At 41.6% G+C, this 20,638-nt stretch overlaps 1 protein-coding gene across 4 annotated transcripts in view; it reads right to left on the bottom strand.

The window, feature by feature from the left end:
• Positions 1-1,562: 1,562 nt before the first annotated feature.
• Positions 1,563-20,638, bottom strand: part of Cpsf7 (cleavage and polyadenylation specific factor 7) — a 23,493-nt gene continuing 4,417 nt past the window's right edge. For 2 of the 4 annotated variants that reach the window (XM_021151315.2, XM_029472455.1), the window contains exons 3-10: positions 18,722-18,940; positions 17,798-17,901; positions 17,258-17,430; positions 14,817-15,231; positions 13,446-13,564; positions 10,527-10,695; positions 9,525-9,692; positions 1,563-3,594 (exon numbers count right to left, since the gene is read on the bottom strand). In XM_021151315.2, coding sequence (XP_021006974.1) covers positions 9,530-9,692; positions 10,527-10,695; positions 13,446-13,564; positions 14,817-15,231; positions 17,258-17,430; positions 17,798-17,901; positions 18,722-18,940 — 1,362 coding nt within the window. In that variant the 3' untranslated portion in view covers positions 1,563-3,594; positions 9,525-9,529. Of the gene's footprint in view, positions 3,595-9,524; positions 9,693-10,526; positions 10,696-13,445; positions 13,565-14,816; positions 15,232-17,257; positions 17,431-17,797; positions 17,902-18,386; positions 18,464-18,721; positions 18,941-20,638 lie in introns of those variants that run through there. The other 2 variants (XM_029472456.1, XM_021151314.2) reach the window with 2 other exon arrangements.

The raw sequence follows: 20,638 nt of genomic DNA, 5'->3' as shown, positions 1-20,638 counted from the left end.
GTGTACATCCACATTGCCACTGAGGGTGAAGTTTAATGACCGAACTCCATTAGGATGATAGGATGTCATTTCACCTCAGTTATGTGGAGGTTAGTCTACTGGTTCCCATGGGTGCTCCTTGTTCTTGATGCTGCTGGAGCCACTTAGTCATGCACAAGAGAAACCAAGGCAGTGGCTGGATGTGGTGGTATACCTTAGTCTCAAGCACTTTGGAAGCAGAGGTGAGAGGGTCACAGCTTTGAGACGAGCCTGGGGTCTCAAGACAGCTCTAGAAGCTTTTCCATGGACAAAGCATTTTGCTGAAGCAGACAGTATATACAGTAAGTTTTTACATTTAAGATAGGGATGTGCCTCATGTTTATGCTTAGTCTCAAGAGATCCTGTTTCAAACTCCCAAGTGCTGGGATTGTAGGTGTACCACTGTATCTGTTTCATTTTTTTCAGTGTTAAAATTATCTGGCCTGGAAAGTGAGTGTGGCTACAAGCTGTGCGTGTAAGAGGCAAGCTTCTTTACCTGGAGGCATCAATATCCTGAGGCATCTTTGGAGGCATAAAATGTATGGTTGGAATATTAAATAGATGGAGCAAACCCAGCACTTAGCAAACATAGCAGGCAACTAAGGTGCAAGTGACTATTGACTCCAACGTGAAAACACACACCTCAGCATTCTAGGTTAAGTTTACCCGCTTTTCCTGGTATCAATATACACTACCATATGGACTGCCGTTCTTGTCCTATAATTCTTCACTTAAAATTAATTCCCTTAAGAAAAAGTTACAAGTGACTTAATTGGGCATGGTGGTATATTTCTATAACCCCAGCACTTTGGTAGGTGAAGCAGGAGGCTCAGGAATTCATTGCCAGCCTGTCTTTTTTTGTTGTTTTTTCGAGACAGGATTTCTCTGTGTAGCCCTGGCTGTCTTGAAACTCACTCTGTAGACCAGGCTGGCCTCGAACTCAGAAATCCGCCTGCCTCTGCCTCCCGAGTGCTGGGATTAAAGGCGAGCGCCACCATGTCTGGCACCTGAATCCTTTCTTGTCGTATTTGTCCAAATTATAAATTGGTAAAATGCCACTACTTTGTCAGTGGGTCTTTATCTGTGCTGCTTTAAAAGGAAAGCTCTTTTGGAAATCCCTCAGTACTTCTAAGCTTTCTAGTTTCTACTTCTCAAATTTAGATGTCAATTCTGTCCACAAAACACATCCTTAATATGAAGGCAGAACAATTATTCTCATTTTTGATGAGAGATTGAAGTCATATTGCTTGTCTATGGAAAAGGAAATGGAGGACTTAAGTGTTCTCCAAACAGGAAAGTACCAGAACTCCACAGGGTAGGAAACACAATCTGCAAGGAAGACTTGGGAACTGAGTGGCCAGAGGTCGAAGTAAAGCTTCACACTGACTCCTAGGGGTTCATCATGTCAGCTACAACTGTGGAGAAACCACTGCCAATCACCAAATTACACTTAAGAACCTGAGGTTTCCTCTATCACACAGGACCTCTATCAGTCCGTATCCATGCCCCATACACCTCAACAAATCTATTCAATGCAGAATCCGTAAACAGCTCACACCCCATTTATTATTTAAAAATATTTTGTTACAAAAGGAAAAAAATACAATGCAGTATAAAAGATTGACATCGTCATCAAGTTTATTACACAATTTCCAACCTATCAGAAAGACAAACAAATCACCGACAACAGGGGGACGGGGCCTTGACCTTTTGAGGATTGGGATTCTTTTCTCCTTTTGCTATGAGGAATAAAACTAAAAATTATGTCACTGAGTAAAAATGAAATGGGGAGAAAATAATTCTCTGGGAACAGCTCTTCTGATATTGTATATGTTGTTTTCCTTAACTGTCACTTTACAGTTTTCTACATTTTAAAGACGCCCCGAGCTGCTTTCAAGAATAAGCCTATCACTTAACACTTAGCCAATCAGGCAGGGTGCCATGTTGATGGAATAGGGATTGGTTTAGGGAACAGGAAAATAAGCCACAACTTGCAGCCTCTGTCCAAAGGGAATGTGCCTGTCCAACCTTGGGAGCACTCCCTCCGTGACTGAAGGGGTCCATCAGCAGTGTGCTGGGAAGAGAGAAGGCATCCAATTCAGTCTCCCCCGAGTCTGAAGATTCTCCAATGACCCTATGCCTCACACACTAAGTCCCGTCTCCACATGTCATGTCTCTTTTTACACCAGACCCCACAGGCCCTGCAGATGCATCCAGAAGGAACATCACCCTATGGTACTCCAGGACTGGCTACCTCTACCAGGAGCAACCTATTCAATTTGGACGATGAAAATAAGCAATTCCATTTGCTTGTGCAGAAACTGGCCACCAGTGTGCTGGTCCTTACAACTCTGAGCTGAGCTCACTAAAGTCTGGCTCCAATTCTTCTCTGCTCCTTGTTAAAGGCTGGAAGCACCTCCAGGCAAAGTGACAGGGGAAGTATTTGGAATAAAAGGATAAAAAAACCAAAAACCAAAACAAAACCAAAAAAACCACAGTTGTGACTTTACCTGCCCATTAGTGCTGAGTTATCCCACAGTTAAGTCAAAGTATGTACCTTGGGAATATGCAAGCCTATGCTTACATCAAACCTGAAAAAGAGCCCATGTGAGTAGGCTACATACTGCTCAAATTGCTTTCTTCCCCACATTTCTGGTACTTTATAAATTAGGGGTCCTCGTTTCTGAGGNCCCACGACATNCCTAAGTCCAAAAAGGCAGTACCTTCCTCTAAAACAAGGAAGAAGCCTTCTTGGGGGAAGGACTCCATGTTAAATGGAAAGCCTCAGGGAAAGGAAATACCTAAGAGCTGGTTATCACAACAGGCAGGCAAGCCTGAAGCAGCAAATGGTGGTATCTGGCTGGCCTAGGCTTCTGGCAGATAGCAACCTCCTGGGTTCTGCTTTGGAGGAACAAGTCCACTGAGGAGTCAGATATCAAGGAGTTAAAAGGATTCAGCCTTCTAGGAGGCCAGGGAAATAAACCGTCGATATGTGAGGAGAAAACTGAGAACACTTGTCTTGTCACAAGGTAGTTTCTGTTCTCATGGTCCCTCCTCAACCGGCTAGGAAAGTAAAGGAGTTGAATAAAGTGGTATGTTAGCAGGGTTTGGACCCTCTTGGCCCCATCAAATATAGTACTGAGGGCAGAACCCTGGGCATTTTTGGCACACCCAGTCACTTTCCTACAATCCCACATAGAGGATCCATTTTCTCTGGGAAGGAAGTTTTCTCTCAGTATCCTCACTACTGACTGCTCCTGGGCAATCAGAAACTCAGGTTTCCTTGGACAAAGCACCATTCTCTGTGGAGTCTATGGGCTGGACATGTTGCTCTCTTCCTGTCTGCCCTCATTTCCTACCCCAGCAAGTCTTTAGGTTCTTCCCCCCTGGCAAACAGGAGGTGTGGGATTGGGAGGGCTGCCAAGCCATCTTCAATCCTGCAGGGCAGAGGGTTTTGCCTGGAGGAAGTTAGGGATTTGGAAGAAGGGGAAGGGGTGGAGTGGCCTCCGTCCTTTAGTCCTGATCAAGGTGAGGAGATGCAAGTCCATTAAAAACAATTTGCTTCCACCCAGACTCCTGCAATAAAAGCACCAGAAGAGAACATCAGTTAGAGGCCGCTCCCATCAGTGGGGCTTATGCGAGATAAACAGGCAATTCTTGAAATCACAACCTCAGTAGACAGAGAGAGCAAGCTTAGCAAAGTAGAATATGGACTGTCTGGCACAAAGTAATGTGAGGGAGTGGCTGCACAAAGCATAGTGAAGACATAAAAAACAAAACAAAAAACCAAAAAACCCAAAATGGTGGCAATTACTTTAAGGTTAAGAGGAAAAAACAGACAATGGAATAAGGTTTCTGAAAGCAGTTTGAGAACATTTTAGCTAGGAAAGGTCAGAAACTAACATTTCTAGAAATGTTGCTTTAAGGAGACAGGTTCAGAAAATTTATTCTGAGCAAGTCATAGCTTACCTAAAGGGCAAGAAGAAAAGAAAGAAAGAAAGAAAGAAAAGAAAAGAGAAAGGAAGAATGGGGAGGACAATAGCAAGAAAACAAGTTGTGTATTTAATCAAATCGACCAATCCCCTAGTACCCACGAGGCTCTAGCAAGAAGCATGCACTCCCACTGCAAACCCCTCAATATTTGTTTTGTTTTCAAGCATCCATGATTAAAACAGACTATAAAACCAAAACCCAAAAAACATCCCCTCCACATACCCCAACTAAAACTCCACAAACCAAACCAAAACAGCTTCCAAAACCGTGTACTTCTGCATATGCACTAAGACAAAGCACAAGAGCCGTTGCAGGCTGTACTGAACAAACTGCCAAGGAGTACGACTTTCCTCATAGAACACTTGTGGGTGAGGACTCAAAAATACAATGACCTAAATCCAAATGACCTGGCCAAGAACTAAAAGCAGAGCATGGAAGTTTTTGTTTCATCAAAACCATCTGCCAGCCTGCCTCAGACCCTCTGGGCCCCTTTGTCTGTGTGGAACAGGTCTCTAGTTGTGGGTGGGCAAAGCGTCGGTTGAATTTGACAGACAGATGCACACAGGAGAGGTTGTGTTGGATCTGAATGTATTTTGTCAAGTAGAGCATCAGACTTTTTATGTAGAAGACAATAAGGAAGTTGGGTAACATACCAACAAGTTACAAATGAGGTAACCAGAATCTTACATAGAATAGAGGAATGCAAACACAAAAGGTCTAAAGGGAACTACCTGGGATAGAATTAATTGTTAACAACTAGGATAAACAAGGGCTCTACCTAAGATTCACTTATCTTAGAAGCCAGGGTCAAGGGCTTCGAGCCCTTTCCATAGTTCCTATTTTAGTCTATTGTATAGTCCACCTTCCCCTTAGGCCATTGTAAATACGTGTGTATGGGTGTAACTCCGCTATAGTTCTAAGTATCTATTCTGGTTTCTCCTTTGGTCTGAAACTTCCTTCTTCCTTAGTGATGGTAAATTCCTGTGTAAGAGAGTGACTAGCTTTTATTTAAAGTAATAGTGTAGTTTCAGAGGCTATTCTGATTAGCAACATTTTTATTGAATTTTAAGCCCATGGTCTTGCTTAAGGATGTTCTAGGACTGTTGGAACACTGGCAGAAGGCTTTAGCTATGTCAAAATTTAATCTTAAAAGGCACTTATAATAAGATAATACTGAAAGAGAGCACGTGGATCCATACACTAGACTAACGTGGGAATGGAAAATTAATGTATGGGTTAGAAAGAACGCCAGACTCTAAGAGCGAGTTTCTGTAAAGTTCTTTTTACTTCATGAGCAGCTTTCAAGCCTCAACCTGTTACGCTGACTTGACCGGAGAACGTGGCACCAGCCTTACCCAATAGGAAGGGTCTGCTAGGCCTTTTGCCATATTGCTAATCTTAAAGTCCCTAGCAACCTGAAACATGTTGATGACAGTATGGTCACTTGATGATATAAAACAGAACCAAAGGTCAAAAGGAAAGAGGAGAATTAAATTCAGGTGTAGACTGTTTACTAAACTCAACCTGGAATTGCAGACATACACAAATATATACAAATACACAAATATAAAACTACCTTTGTAAAGAAGCTTCATGGGGCTGGTGAGATGGCTCAGCAGGTAAGAGCACCCGACTGCTCTTCCAAAGGTCCTGAGTTCAAATCCCAGCAACCACATGGTGGCTCACAACTATCTGTAACGAGATCTGACTCCCTCTTCTAGTGTGTTTGAAGACAGCTACAGTGTACTTACATATAAAAAAAAAAAAAATCTTAAAAAAAAAAAAAAAAAAGAAGCTTCATAAGCCTGGTAGTGGTGTTGCACGCCTTTAATCCCAGCACTTGGGAAGCAGAGGCAGGCAGATCTTTGGGAGTTCAAGGCCAGCCCACTCTACAGAGCAAGTTTCAAGACACAGGACTGTTACACATGGAAACTGTCTTGAGGGGAGTGGGAGGGAGAAAGGTGGGGGGAGAGAAAGAGCCATCCAAAAAGATAGGCACACATAAGCTATGCAGAAGAGATGTGCATGCTGCCTTCTGAGATGGCACTCTTCTCAGCTCCTACTCAGAATTGGAATGACCTTTACCTTGCTGGCTTCTCTAAACATATGTACAAGTATTTGTCTCAGTTTCTAAAAAGAAAAACTGAAGCTCTTAGTGCCTTCTTTGTTTTCTAAATTCAGGCTTCTGTAGCTTAGGCTTGCTTTTGAAATCATGATCCCCCGTAGTCTTCCAAGTGTTGGGATTACTGGTAAGTACCATCACAACTGGCTGAATCTTTAAGCTCCATCAAACTTGAACAGAAAGCTCAGTTTTCAATGGAGCAGAAGAATATGAAGTGAGAATGATTCTGTATCAAGAACAAACACCCTAAAATAGTGGGACAATTACAGAGAGTTGAACACATGGACCACCTAGGTACACCCTCCAACTTCAAAGCATACACATGAATATCTTGAAGAAATGGCATTTGTGAAGTGTCCTTACAGAATGAGATGCACAGGATAACAGGTACATCAAGGGAACTGGTGTTGGCAGTAGTGTCTGAATGCATACAGAAGTCAAAGATCCATCACTTCAGTTGGCCCATCAGCCTCAAACCCCAGAGCTGAGGCCCTCTCCTGAGAAATAGAAGAGGATGCTGCTGTTCCATTGAGGCCTCTGCACAAAACATACCTTTCCTGATCAGGGACCCTTATTCACAGCACAGAAATACAATTGTTTTTGTAAATGCTGTTCAAATAGCTTGGAGGACTAAGTTCTTTATATAGATCTGTCTATCACTTCCCCAACATGAAACCTTCTAAGCTACTACTTAGTGAATGAAGATAGAATCCAGACCACTATGAAAATTTAAGATGATTTTTTTCTTCTTTAAAGAGGGAAATTTCTTTAAAGTGTCGGATTCACTTGTACATATTAGGGGAGACCAGGAAAGAAGTGACGTAGAAAATTTACCAAAGAATGAGTTTTCCTTATTTTACCATAGGCTGTACCAGTCAAAAAGATGTTTTCTGTAACTACCAACAGAGGACTTTCAGATGGATTGATGAATCTTGCTGGTAGTTTTACTACCAAAAGGTTGTCAAAGGAGCAAAGCCACCAGGAATGGTGATAGGCAGTCATCTATGCTAGTAAAGTACACTGAATAAGACTCTAGACACTACAACTGCTGCTTTGCATAGACAAAGTAACAGCTCCTCTTCTGGTCCGTCTGTCCGTCCTTCCTTCTTTATTATTCACGATACGGTTGTTCAGTGCAGCTGGCTGTCCTAGAACTTGTTCTGTAGACCAGAGTGGCCTCCAACTCTGATATCTGCCTGCAGCCACATACTACATCATATTAGGTGAATTTTTTTTTTTTTGGAGACAAGGTCCTGAATGACCTTGAACTTATAATTCTTTTGTCTGAGTCTCCTGAGTTCTAGCATTACAAGTTTGATCACAACATCCAGTGCTGGCTGTTTTGAATTTTAAATAATGCTTCAATTGTACTAGCTCACAAGGAAAGTGATGGTGCTATTTAATGAAGGGATAGACCAAGACACCCATGCCGACCTTGCCCATCCCCCAAAAGAAAGAAGGCCAAAGTCACTTGCGGGTTACATCTTCATTACCCTACATTTCCACAAGTTATATATGTTAATGTAGACACCCTTCGAAACTCAAACTGTTGCAAAAACCTAGGGAGACAAACACAGAGCTTAACTGCTGGCTCTATGTATGTTACCCTACATTTGAGAATGCTGTGAGATAAGAACGAGAAAGCCTGTTTGTTTTTTAAAGAAAAAGAGAAATAAGGCACAGAATTTGATGGGTGGGATGATCTGGGAGGAGATGACGGAGGGGAAACCATGATCAGAATATACTGTGTGAAAAATATTAAAAAGATTAAAAAAAAGAAACATGAAGCTTAAAAAAAAAAGGGAACAGAGAAAGGTGTAGATCAAAAGCATTAGTAATCTTTATCATTCCATTTACTTTCTGTAGAAGATGACAAAAACAATCTAAGCTATAAGTCTGTTTAAGTGCCAGGCTGCTTTTAATACCACTTCCTGAGAGGCAGTGGCAGGAGTATTTTTCTGAGTTCTAGGACAGCCTGGTATACATAATGAGCCCAGGACACATAAAGAGACCCTGACTCAAAAAACCAAAGCCGTTAAAGCAGTTAACGCTAACAACATTGCAGAGGCAAACACAGAGGAATGCTTTCTTGTCTGTTAGGAGGCTGCCTCTATGTAGAGTTTTACAGACTTTTCAAAAGGTTTGAGTTTACCAAGACCTATGAAAATGCACAAAAGGTGAAGGTTCCTAGTCTTCCTCATCCAGTCAGCATCCATAGTTAAGAACTACATAGTCAGCCGGGTGTGGTGGCGCACTCCTTTAATCCCAGCACTCGGGAGGCAGAGGCAGGTGGATTTCTGAGTTCGAGGCCAGCCTGGTCTACAAAATGAGTTCCAGGACAGCCAGGGCTACAGAGAAACCCTGTCTCCAAAAACCAAAAAAAAAAAAAAAAAAAAAAAAAAAAATCTACATAGTCATGGCTGGAGAGAGAGATCATGAGAGATGGCTCAGTGTTTAAGAACACTGGCTGCTCTCCCAGAGGACCTGGGTTCAATTCCCAGCAACCACATGGTGGCTCACAACTGTCTGTGATTCCTGTTCCAGAGGATCTGATACCCTCATACAGACATTCATACAAAACACCAATGTGCATAAAATAAAAATAAAAAAGAACTACAGAGCCTGCTCAAGTATATTACTTCAGAACAATCAATCAGACAACAGACCAGGTAGATCCTCCTAGCCATATTCTGGTCTATTTTATACACCTCCACAGAAACAGCCAACACCCATTCTTTCTTACACCACAAACAATCCTTGTTAGCAGCTTTTAGTTGGGATTGCAAAATGGTGGGATAAAACTCAATAGCTACAGGCTCATCCTCCAAGATAAATATCTTTCTGTGAATAAAAATATAAAAAAAGCAGAGCTGAGAGACAGGAAGCCCAGGCTGAGCCAGAAGAGCTGACCTACTTTTTCAATCATCTATACCAATTCCCCAAAACTCCCACTTTTAACAAAACTTAGTAAAATAAGCATATCACAAGGTCTCTAAAGCTGTTGAAGATTTTTCAGAATGGTTTTCTACTCTAAAGCTTTTAATGGATATCCATTCTTGAAGTCATTAATATTTTATCATGAAAACTAAGGTAACAATCTCTTCTGCCTTGACCAGTTTTCCCTTTTACTGGTATTTAAATGTAATAATACATGATATTATTATTGATAATAATAACAACAATGGCTTTCATTTATTAAGAACTTGAGGGCAGAACATTTCTTCTATTACAAATCTTTTTTTGAGACAGGGTCATACTTTGTAGTCCAGGCTGCCCTTCAACTCATGGCAATCTTCCTGAATTGGTCTCCCAAGTGCTAGGATTAGAGGCATGAACCACCATACCCAGTTCACATACAATCCACTGGCCAAGAACAGGGTTTCTTTCCCACCTTTCTCAGTGGTGCCGGTCCCGTTCTCTATCCCGGTGTCTCTCATGTTCCCGGTTCCTCTCTTGGAAATAATCATCATGCCGGTCTTCGTTATGAAGCAAGTCTCGGTGCCTCCTGCTACTCTCCCGGGACCGGCTGGGTGACCTCTCCCTGGACCGATGTCTTTTCCTGTCAGAAACATCCTTCAGCCTCAACCCCAATGGCCTACAACACATTCTTTCCACATGAGGTTTTGTATCTCTCAATGTTTGCCTAAAATATTCTCTATCATAGGGGCACTGTCAGAAGATCTTACTAATGTATTAAACAGATTATTTAGAATTTTCCAAGTATTATGATTTCACCTTTACAATAGGTCTGTACGCAAGTACTAGGACTTTTCCCCGTAAGTTCTTGGAAAGTTGCTAACCTTCACACAGATGGTTAGCAACAGAACTGAGATTCAAACTTAAGCCCAATGGCTAAAATCCCCATGTGTCCACCTAGACCCAGCCTCCCCATGGTGCTCAGGACTGAGCCTAGGACCTCATGTGCTAGGCAGGAAGTCTGATCACTGAGCTATGTCCCCAGCCCTTGAGGACTATGTTCTTTTTTATCCTCTTTCTCCTAAATGAGGCCACTGCTGCTACTGAACACAGGTTCTAGACATTAACAAAATTAATGAAAATGTCTCATTAATCTTAAAAGATATGAATGTAAGGGGCTGAAGAGATGACTCATCAGTTAAAGAGCACTGACTGCTCTTTGAGAGGTCCTGAGTTCAATTTCCAGCAACCACATGATTGGCTCACAACCATCGGTAATGGGATCTGGTGCCTTCTGGTGTGTCTGAAAATAGCGACAGTGTACTCATATACACAAAATAAATAAATAGCTCTAAAAAAAAAAAAAAAGTGAATATGAGGTCCTCTCTTTAATCCAGACCCCTTATCAGATACCCCGGGTTTCCTTCTTTTCCCAACCAAACTCCAGGGGAGTGTTGCTTCAGGTCAATCAACTCACCTAGAAGAGCTCCCACTGGCACCCACACTGTATGACTTGGCCTCTATGCCATGAAGACAGTCCTTAAGAGAGGAGATGAGGACTCGGCAACGCTCATCATTGGCGACTCGGGACTGCTTGATAACTGCAATGGCTGTGAGTAGTGTCTCAATGGCGTCACTGTAATCCCCTGATAGGATGGAGGGAAAGGCCAAGGATGAGCAGAGGCAGTAACCAAGCTGGACCAAAAGGAGAATGCAGGGGGACATAAATTATCAATGACTAGCTGTTCTAAAGAGCCATAGTAAATGGACAAAGGAGACATAGCAGGTATAAAACTGACTAAGAGCTATAGTCTCGTTTGAAAGCTGACATATACTTGTGGCCCTATAATTAGTGCATACTTGTACAAGGGCTACTTGAAAATACAGATTAAAATAAACTGTCCTGGAGCTGGAAAGATAGCTCAGCTGTTAAAAATCACTTGTTGCTTTTATAAAGGACCTGGGTTTGATTTCCAGCACCTATATGGATCACAACCACTCATAACTCTAGTTTCAGGAAACAAAATGGGCCCCATGAATCCCAAGAATGTATATGGTATATATACATATACACATGCAAAACATGTACATGTCTAAATAATAAACTACCCCTATATTTAAGCTAACAATTCTAAAAAAATTCTGGTCACAGAACTATGTATGTTTAACCATGTATTGATAATATTGCTTCTTGTTTTATCTTTGCTAGGGCTTTTGCTAGGCTAATAAGAAACAATGGCTCCATAGATTACTAGTAGTTAAAACTCATGAGAAACCTGTAAGCAAAAGAAGTCACCTATTAAAAGTGTTTAGTATAATGCAGTAGGTCTTAACAAATAACAGAAGTTAATAAGATAGGTGTCCAAAATAGAGAAAGCAAAAAGATAAATACTGCTTTTTTTTCCTGTGTGATATTGGGTGTTGAACTTAAGAGCTTTGAGCATACTAGGTAACTGATCCATCACCAATCTACACATATCCAGCCTTGAAGTTCATTTTCCTAAGAAACAACCAAAATTATACATATGTTGTGATATGTGTATTCCTCCCCCAAACTGGAGGAATACCCACCAGTCAGAAAGTAGTCTTGGTAGTCCTCAGAAAATTTTCAATTTTTTTCTTAAAAACAGTATTGAGTCTACAATTACTTTTTTCAAGGCAGGATCTCACCTGCTTCTGCCTCCTGAGAGCTGGGATTAAAGGTATTTGAAAATATGTCTGAAATATGTCTGAAATCTACGTATTTTAAATTAATAATCATACATAAATTAATAATCATACATATGTTTGCTCATATACCTGTATTATATGTATATACTATAATATATACTATAATACCTCTATTATATGTATATATAATATACACACTCTATTATGTATATATGTAATATACAGCTTTCAATGACAGGGTAACACACTGAGAAATTTGCTGTTGTGTAGTTTCATCATTGTTAAAACACTACAGAGTGTACTTACATAAACTCGGGTTTTACTAGATGTTATACAACATACACAAACACACACACTGTATATACATATACATACTCCCCTCCTATGGGGCCATTGTGGTATACAGATTGTCTAAAATATCATCTCTCTCTTTTTTCATACCTATACTTGTACATTTAAAAAAAAACATCAGGCTGCCTTCAATAACTAGACCTTTCATTTCCCAAATGTGCACCTGACTCAACAAATGTCCGCTGAAAATCATAACTGGGTGGATTCCTTTATGCCAAGTAGGAAGAACAGAATGGACAGAGACTATGAAGGAAGCGTGGCGCTGTGAAGGACCAGGAACACTGGCAATATCAGCTCCATACAGGCAAGGAACTGTATACAGGAACTCCATACAGAAGGAACTTCTGTTTTAGAGGCACAGAGAATAAATATTATAATTTCTATGGCTGGAATAAGAAAAAGAGAGGGAGATAAAAGATTTACTTATCTGCCATCTCAGGGTGATGGGACTGACATTGAAAAAGGAACAAAGATGATTTCCTCTGAACTCTTCTGTGTATTGTATAACAATGAACATGCATTATATAATTTAGGAGGTCAAGTTATGTTGTTCTGGTGAGGGAAAAACTGACAAGAACACATACTTTGTTTTTTAAACTACTGTGTAGAATCAAATTAAAACCAAAGGTCAGAAATGATGGGAAACGGCTTAACAGTCAATTTGAACTTACTTCTTTGAGTACTAACAGTCTATGTTACAGTTACATCTAGATCCATGTGGGAAACTCCCGGGGAGAAAGTGAGAATGACTTGGACCAGAACTCCAAACCTTTCTATTCTAGTATGCCAGGCCATTGCTCTACCCACGGAGTATCTATCTATAAACTTCCCATTCTACAGTCTCTTCTTTTATGTCCAAGGCTTGCAGAATCCTAGTTGCTGATTCTACATGTACTGCTGAGAGCAGGGCAAGTTAGCTGAAAGGGTAATATGCTTTATGATGACAACAGACTTGCCTTCAGAGGACAGCTATCCACAGGCCACCAGCTCTTCCCAGACTTCTTAGTGTAACAGAGCACCATCTAGTTGAGATACCACTTCTAAAACCCCAGGGCTTTTAATTCTACTTGGAGTTGGAGTTGCTACATAAACACAGTCTAAAGATCACTTCTGAGATCAAGATCTCTCTGAGACAGCAATTATATTCTATAATAAATACAAACAGGAAATAGTATCTATTTCTCACAGTCAAGGCACTCAGTTGTTTTCTACAAAGCAGGTCTTGACATTTGACTGGAGTTAGTTACACACTGCTTTTGAAGTGCACATCTTCTGACCTCTAACAGCACACTAACTCAGCTTTTCAAAGGTTTCCAGATGGAAATGACAAAGGGGAAAAACCTACAGCAAAGTCAGTAAAGTAAGAGTTTATTACCTGCACTAGCTCCAGACACTGCTTTGGAAATGGCACTGCTGGAAATTGCTCTGTTTCGCTTCATTATCTCTTCAAATTCAGCTTCACTCACTGTAGAAGGTGGAGGGCCTGAATCTCGGCTGCAGAGAGACAATTACACAGCTGACTGCTCACAACCTTTATTATTCTTACCACATTCTATAGAAGTATTATTTAATACTTCTCTAGGTATGTCTTAAATGTTCATTCTTTTCTTCAAGGACAGGATTTATATCATATGTGTTCCTAATTTTGATTTAACTCAACAGTAGTAATCATTGTAGCATTTGCAGCAGCCATTTATGGCACAGAGTTTAAACAAGCTGCTTAAAGGAAGCTATGAAAGATATGTTTTGGATCAGTAGATAAGATGAAAACAGAAAACACTAAATAAAAAACAATGACAGAGTTGGGGGAAATAACTTAGCTTGTAAAGTGCTTGCCATGTAAGATTGAGGACCTAAGTTCAAATGTCCAGAACCCACATAAAAATAATAGACATGGTAGAGGATGCTTATAATCCCAGTGGTGGATCCCTTGGGGCTCATAGGCTAGCCAGTTTAATCTACTTGGGTGAGCTTTAGGCCAGTCAAAGACTGTCTCGAGCAAGGTGGACAGTATGTTTGACAGTGACACCAAAGTTGTCCTTTGACTTCCACATGCAAGTGCAAAACAAACCTCTAGCAGACAATAATCTATGCCCCAGGACTCAACATCACAGTGAGAATGTAGAGGAAAACTACCAGCATTCAGTGCTCATTCATGGAAAACAAATGTCTAAAACACTCTGCTTTTTGTTTCTACTTCTTTTTAAAAAATTATTACTATTTTGCCTTGCATATATGTCTGTGTGAGGGTGCCGGGTCCCCTGGAACTAGGAGTTACAAACAGTTGTGAGTTAACAACTGGGTGCTGGAAATTGAACCCCTGTCTTCTGGAAGAGCAGTCACTGCTCTTAACCACTGAGCCACCTCTCTTGCCCCTTTATTTTTTCAAGACAGGGTTTCTCTGTGTAGCTCTGGCTGTCCTGGAACTCACTCTGTAGACAGGCTATCCTCAAACTCAAGAGATTTGCCCACTCTGCCTCTCCAGTACTGGAACTAAAAGTACAAACCACCACCACCTTCTGACAGAACACTGTCTACTTGGTGTGGTAGCACATGCCAGAACTTTAATACCAATATTCAGGAAGCAGAGGCAGGTGGATTACTGAGTTTGAGGGTGGCTGGTCTACATAGTGAGACCTTGTCACAAACACACACACACACACACACACACACACACACACACACACACACACACACACTCTACTATCTTGGCTCAATCAAAGCTGCAGGGAAATACAGTTTTTACCTGCCATGGTGGTTATAGGGTGTAGAGGCCTTCATGTAAGTATCTGGTGGAGGCCCCACTGTAGCATTTGGTGGGGGGAAGAAGGCTGGGTTGAGGTGAAGGGCTGGTGGGATGGCCCCAGGGGGAGGTACAGCCAGATGAGGAGGTAATCGAGGAGGAGGGGGCATGAGATGCTGGTAGTGGATACCAGGAGGAGGAGGAGGGACACCAAAGCTTGAGGAGAGAGGTGGTGGGGGTGGAATTGGTGGTGGGGGCAGACCCATTAGGGGAAGGGCTGAAGGAGGACGGTTAAAGTAGGGCAACACGCTGGGGGGCTTATCCACACGAGCAGATGAGGGTACAAGATTCTCAGAGGGGGTTGCCCGTCCATCAGCAGAATCACTAGAGTCTCGGGAGTGGGCCCGTGGAGGTATTCCTATAAAGCAAAAGAGCTAATGTTACTGCCTAGGCAAGCTTTGGGTATAGCAATAGGACCAGCTCATCTCTCAGCAAGTCTGGTACCACGTGAAAGAATGAATACAAGTGAAGCAGCTCAGAGAGAAGAGACTAATCATCTGGGCCTCCCATTGGCCGCACAAGAAAGAGCAGAAGTGTTTTGGTTAAGACAACTCCAAAAAGTAACAGAACTCTTAAGTCTTGTATGTCAATGGATGCTCTCATCTAGGATCCTCAGTGCTTACAACATATTTAACTCTTAAACGTGTTTCCTGGGGCTGGTGAGATGGCTCAGTGGGTAAGAGCACCCGACTGCTCTTCTGAAGGTCCAGAGTTCAAATCCCAGCAACCACATGGTGGCTCACAACCATCCGTAACAAGATCTGGCGCCCTCTTCTGGAGTGTCTGAAGACAGCTACAGTGTACTTACGTATAATAAATAAATAAATCTTAAAAAAAAAAAACCAAAAAAACGTGTTTCCTATTTTCAAATAAATACACATTCTTCACTTTATTCTTTTCAGTGAAGAAAAGTAACATGCACAAAGAAAAAGCTGGGAAGAGGTCCACTACTCTCAATGTAGCTGTAAAGAGATGTATCTTGGGGAAACCAGGAGAGGGCTGAATTATTTTTTTTTTTTTTTTTGTTTTTTTTTTTGTTTTTTCGAGACAGTGTTTCTCTGTATAGTCCTGGCTGTCCTGGAACTCACTTTGTAGACCAGGCTGGCCTCGAACTCAGAAATCCGCCTGCCTCTGCCTCCCGAGTGCTGGGATTAAAGGCGTGCGCCACCACGCCCGGCGAGAGGGCTGAATTAATACAAATACTATTAAACAGAAGGGATGGGAAAATGTTGAGTTGTCAAGAAAGCTAAGTGTGTGCCTTTTAACCCAGGGCAATTATAGAACATACCTCATCCATCTAGGCTGTCAACACAAGGACAGTTGTTTCCATTAAAGAGGTTCTATTTCCTCAGGAAGGACATACCCCATCAACACAAGGAACTACTGTTTTAGAGCTAGGTACAAAGTAGTGACAGCAGGTACGTGATGAAATACTTCTGCAATCAACCATTCTCTGGTAGTGAGAGAAAAGGAGGCTGATTGTTTCAGGCAGGCCCTTGCAGGGTAGCTGTACCTTGTAAAGTCAGGATAAGCCAAGATTGGGCCTCAGGTTTAGAAATCTGATTTTAGTAATTCATCAGGGAATAATCCCTCGGAGACTGAATTATGCCATCCAACTCGATACACAAACCAAAATACTAATTAGTTGATAATGACAAGTATTTACTGCCAAGCAAACTAGAATACCTGTCAGCTGATCAGTGCACCCTCTTCTCAGGAGGAGAGCCTTAGTAGGAGACTAAGGTAGTAAGAGGTTGATGAACATACTCAGATTAAAGGGAGTCAGATGAACTGAAGGGAACAAGATATCAGAATGCTGCATTTTAAAGAAAAACTAATGTGACATACTTGCCAAGTAAGTATTCAGTAACTATAAGTATTTTCTTTTCTCTAGGACAACAATGGAGAAACAACAAAACTTTTATTACCTAATACTTCTTATGGTTGATTTTTACAGAGTACACCAAATATATATTCATGATAGGATCATAGCTGCCTTTGTATACCTTAATTACACTTTAGGGTGTCTGCTTTTTGAGATCCACAACTTAAAAAGCAAGCCCATTCATGGTGTGTCCATTTATGGAAGAACACAGAATTGACCAGTGATAGGAACTTTAATCGTTTCTTAGTTCAGACGGGAAAGAGGCGCCAAGAAGTGAACTGAATTGTTCAAAAGGGCAAAAGGAAAAGAGTCAAGGGCAGAACCGACAACCTGAATCTGACTCCCAGCACTGTCCTCTTTACACACATCTCATTCTTAGGCCCACCCACTAATTGTGCCACCAAACCATAACCAACAGCAAGCACTCTTGCCCCAAATCTTCCACATCACAGCAGCAAGCCCACAACTTCCCCCCTTCATACAGATGGTCTCCACGTACCCCCTCTTGGGACTCGGACGCACTCACGTTTCCGAGCCTGAGCCTCAAACTGTGACAAGTTCTGCCGGGTGGCCGGCCTCACATCTACTTTTTCTCCATTAAGAACTTTTCCTGGTAAGAGTTCCAGCAGTTTGTGGACAGAATTTTCAGAGGCTACCACCACCTCAGCATATCTTAAGGAACAAAGTAAAAGAAGAATAAAATATTTAGACACTGGACAAAGGAAAAGGCATCTTGCTAAATTATTTAAACACGCCTCCACCCCCACACCCCACTCCCTATTAGTAACAAGAAGGTGCCACCCTATAGATTTCCTGTTTTTTCCTTACTTTTTGGAATTTAAAATTAACATTCTTTCCCTTCAACAGATGGATGTTCAATTTCATTCCAGCTAGGTCCCAAATCTTTGGCAGTTTGTCAAAACCAAGGTAGTAAGCTAGGCCAGGGTGGAATGGGGTTAGAATCCAAGTTCAAACATATAATAGATTTGTCACCCTAATAGTTACAAACTCAAAGGGGCTCCCCAGTTCTAGATCTCACCCTTTAGACTGGCCATTCGCACGATTCTCTGCAAATTTCAACTCCACCACATCATAGACTCCTATAGAGCGGATAACCTGGATCAGCTGCTGGTCTGTGGTCCACTGGGGCCGGCAAGATGGAAAAGGGAGAAATGTCAAGAGCTACATGCCTGCTACCCACCCACCCAGACATTCCAAGTCCTGTTCTCAAATCTAGGACTCCAGCCACAACCATGACCACCCACAGGAAACCCCAAAACCCAGCAATATTTCAATCAGTGCAGGCTTTTCTTATTGTCCTACACATTAAACACATCTAATCCCACAACCCCTATGTTTGGGGATTAAGACTAAAATTTATTTTAATTTTGACTGACATGTGAGCTGGTTGTTCATCATTTCAAATAGATTGCTAACAACTTTAATTACAGATCTGACAGGCTAGAGTTGACCATGCCAGGAATATTCCCATCAGCATATACATTTCCTGATTTGGCACCCTCCCCCCACCAGCCCCAAAACATCTCACACTGTTAACTTTTACAGAATTGTCAGCACATATCCCAAATACACTAGAGCTATCAAGGTCTTTGATCCCCATCACCCACCATTATCACAGGACCATCTAATGACCACCAAGAGTTCAAGGTGTTCACTCTGATATCTCGTCCCATAGATGACCCTGCTAGACATAAAGCCCCAGGGTCAGGGGCAGTAATAAGATGGCAGAAAAGGCAACTACCCACTTAATCAATGCTTTCTTCGGCACCAGTACGTCCTCAGGATAGTTCTCTTTCAGAGATCAATCCAACCTGATCCCAGGAAAAAGAAATCCAACCCCATCAGAGCACAAAACAGTGCAACAGTGGTTTCTGAAAATGCCATCACCTCCCAGTGCTCTCCCTCCAGCCCACCCTTGAGATTTTTGGTTATCCTTGCTTACCCAGGAGAAGCTGCCTACATAGACAGCTGCTCGCCGACTCCGAAGGCCACTGTATGTATACAGAATTGCAGGGGTCTTGTTGTTTGGTTTGGGAGCTGGTTCCTGGCGAACAGGAGGGGGTGGTTCCGTGCTACTGCTTCTGTCATCAGAGGGCTGTGAGGCAGCCGTCAACACATCATCATATAGGTCAATCTGATCTGTATTGTTGAACTCCGAGTCCTAAAAGATGAGGGATTGATAATGGAGTCTTCAAACTTTCCAGTTTGTTTCTTCTGCTCCATTCTAGCTGATTTAGAACGTATAGTTAAATGCTTTGTAAAGCAATGTACAAGACTTCCCTGTCCCACTCTAGGAAAAAGGGTATGGAAGACTTCAGATTTGAAACTCTTAGTATTACTTATGAGATTTTCAAGATTGTATTTGTAATGGGCAAGTTTAAGTTTAGCCTCCTGTGAGGATCAAAGAAATAGTAAATAAGCAAACCAACCAACATGAATAATGAGATACATCTCATGATACATGAGATCAGTGATGTTAGCTCAAAGACCACATCTTAGATATATTAATAAAAATGTATTTTAATATCAAGTTATATATTATTATTACATTTAATAAAAGTACATTTATCTAGAAATATAAAGCAGAGGAAAGAATGCAAAAGTGAGTAGGCAACAAAATGAAACAAACAAACAAGCCAAAAACTGGGAGTTATCCTTTGGTTTCTACAAATGATCTGGGGAAACGTCTATGCTCACAGAATACAACCTCAGTTTTCTAATAGCCATTCAAGAAACATAAAAAGGCAGGCATAGAGGACTGGGGTTATAGCTCAGTTGTAGTAGAGTGCTTGCCTGGCACACACGAAGCTCCAGGTTCAAGTTCCAGCATTTATGTGTCAGGTACCGTGATTTGCCCTTGTAGTCTGAGATACCAAAAGGACTTAAGACTGGGCATAGGGCACATGTGCCTGTAATCCCAGCATTTGGGAGGTAGAGGAAGGAGATAAGCAGCTAACAGCTTCATACTGAGTTTGAGACCAGCATGGGATATACCAGACTATCTTATAAAACGCAAAACAAACAACAAAAAGCCAGTGAGATGACTAAGTAGATAAATACACTTGCTATCAAGCCTGGTGACCTGAGTACAAATAACAGGACTCACATGGTGGAAGGTAAGTTTTGTCCTCTGACCTCAACACATATGCCATATATAAAACAAATGGAAAAATAAAAATAAACCACCAAAATCCTGAACAAACACCCCACCTCCCAAAAGACTTGATGACTCTATCCTGTTTAATACTCTAATCCTCAGAAGCCATTCTTAGCTCTCCATATCTGTCAATTTCCCATCCAAACTTAACCAGCTGAAAACATCCTTTAAAATTTTCTTTAAGATGGGGGCAGGAGAGATGGCTCAGTGGTTAAAGACACTGGCTACTCTTCCAGAGGACCTGGGTTTGATTCCAGGCACCACTGGCAGCTTACAAGTAACTGCAACTCCAGTCCCAGGTGATCTGATGCCCTCTTCTGGCCTCTGAAGGCAATGCACATACACAATGTATAGACATACAAACAAACAAAACACCCATAACACATACAATTAAAAATACAGGGGTAGGTAGAGATTTTGCCTAGCAAAAGTCAAGCCCTGAATTTTGCTTTTAGCAAAGCCAAAATAATCACTGCCATTATCTAGAGGTGTTTTTTCTAAGTATGTGAAAGGAATACATGAAGATTCTGCATGCAAATACCTATTCAAAAGGGTATTGTCTAGTATATAAACATGCTAGGCAAAGTCCTGTCTGTCTCTGTCTCTCTGGTTTTTCGAGACAGGGTTTCTCTGTGTAGCCCTGGCTGTCCTGGAACTCACTCTGTAGACCAGGCTGGCCTCGAACTCAGAAATCCGCCTGCC

Source organism: Mus caroli, chromosome 19 (assembly GCF_900094665.2).
Source record: "Mus caroli chromosome 19, CAROLI_EIJ_v1.1, whole genome shotgun sequence".
NCBI classification, from domain to species: Eukaryota; Metazoa; Chordata; class Mammalia; order Rodentia; family Muridae; genus Mus; species Mus caroli.
This window is presented reverse-complemented; position numbering and strand designations above follow the sequence as displayed.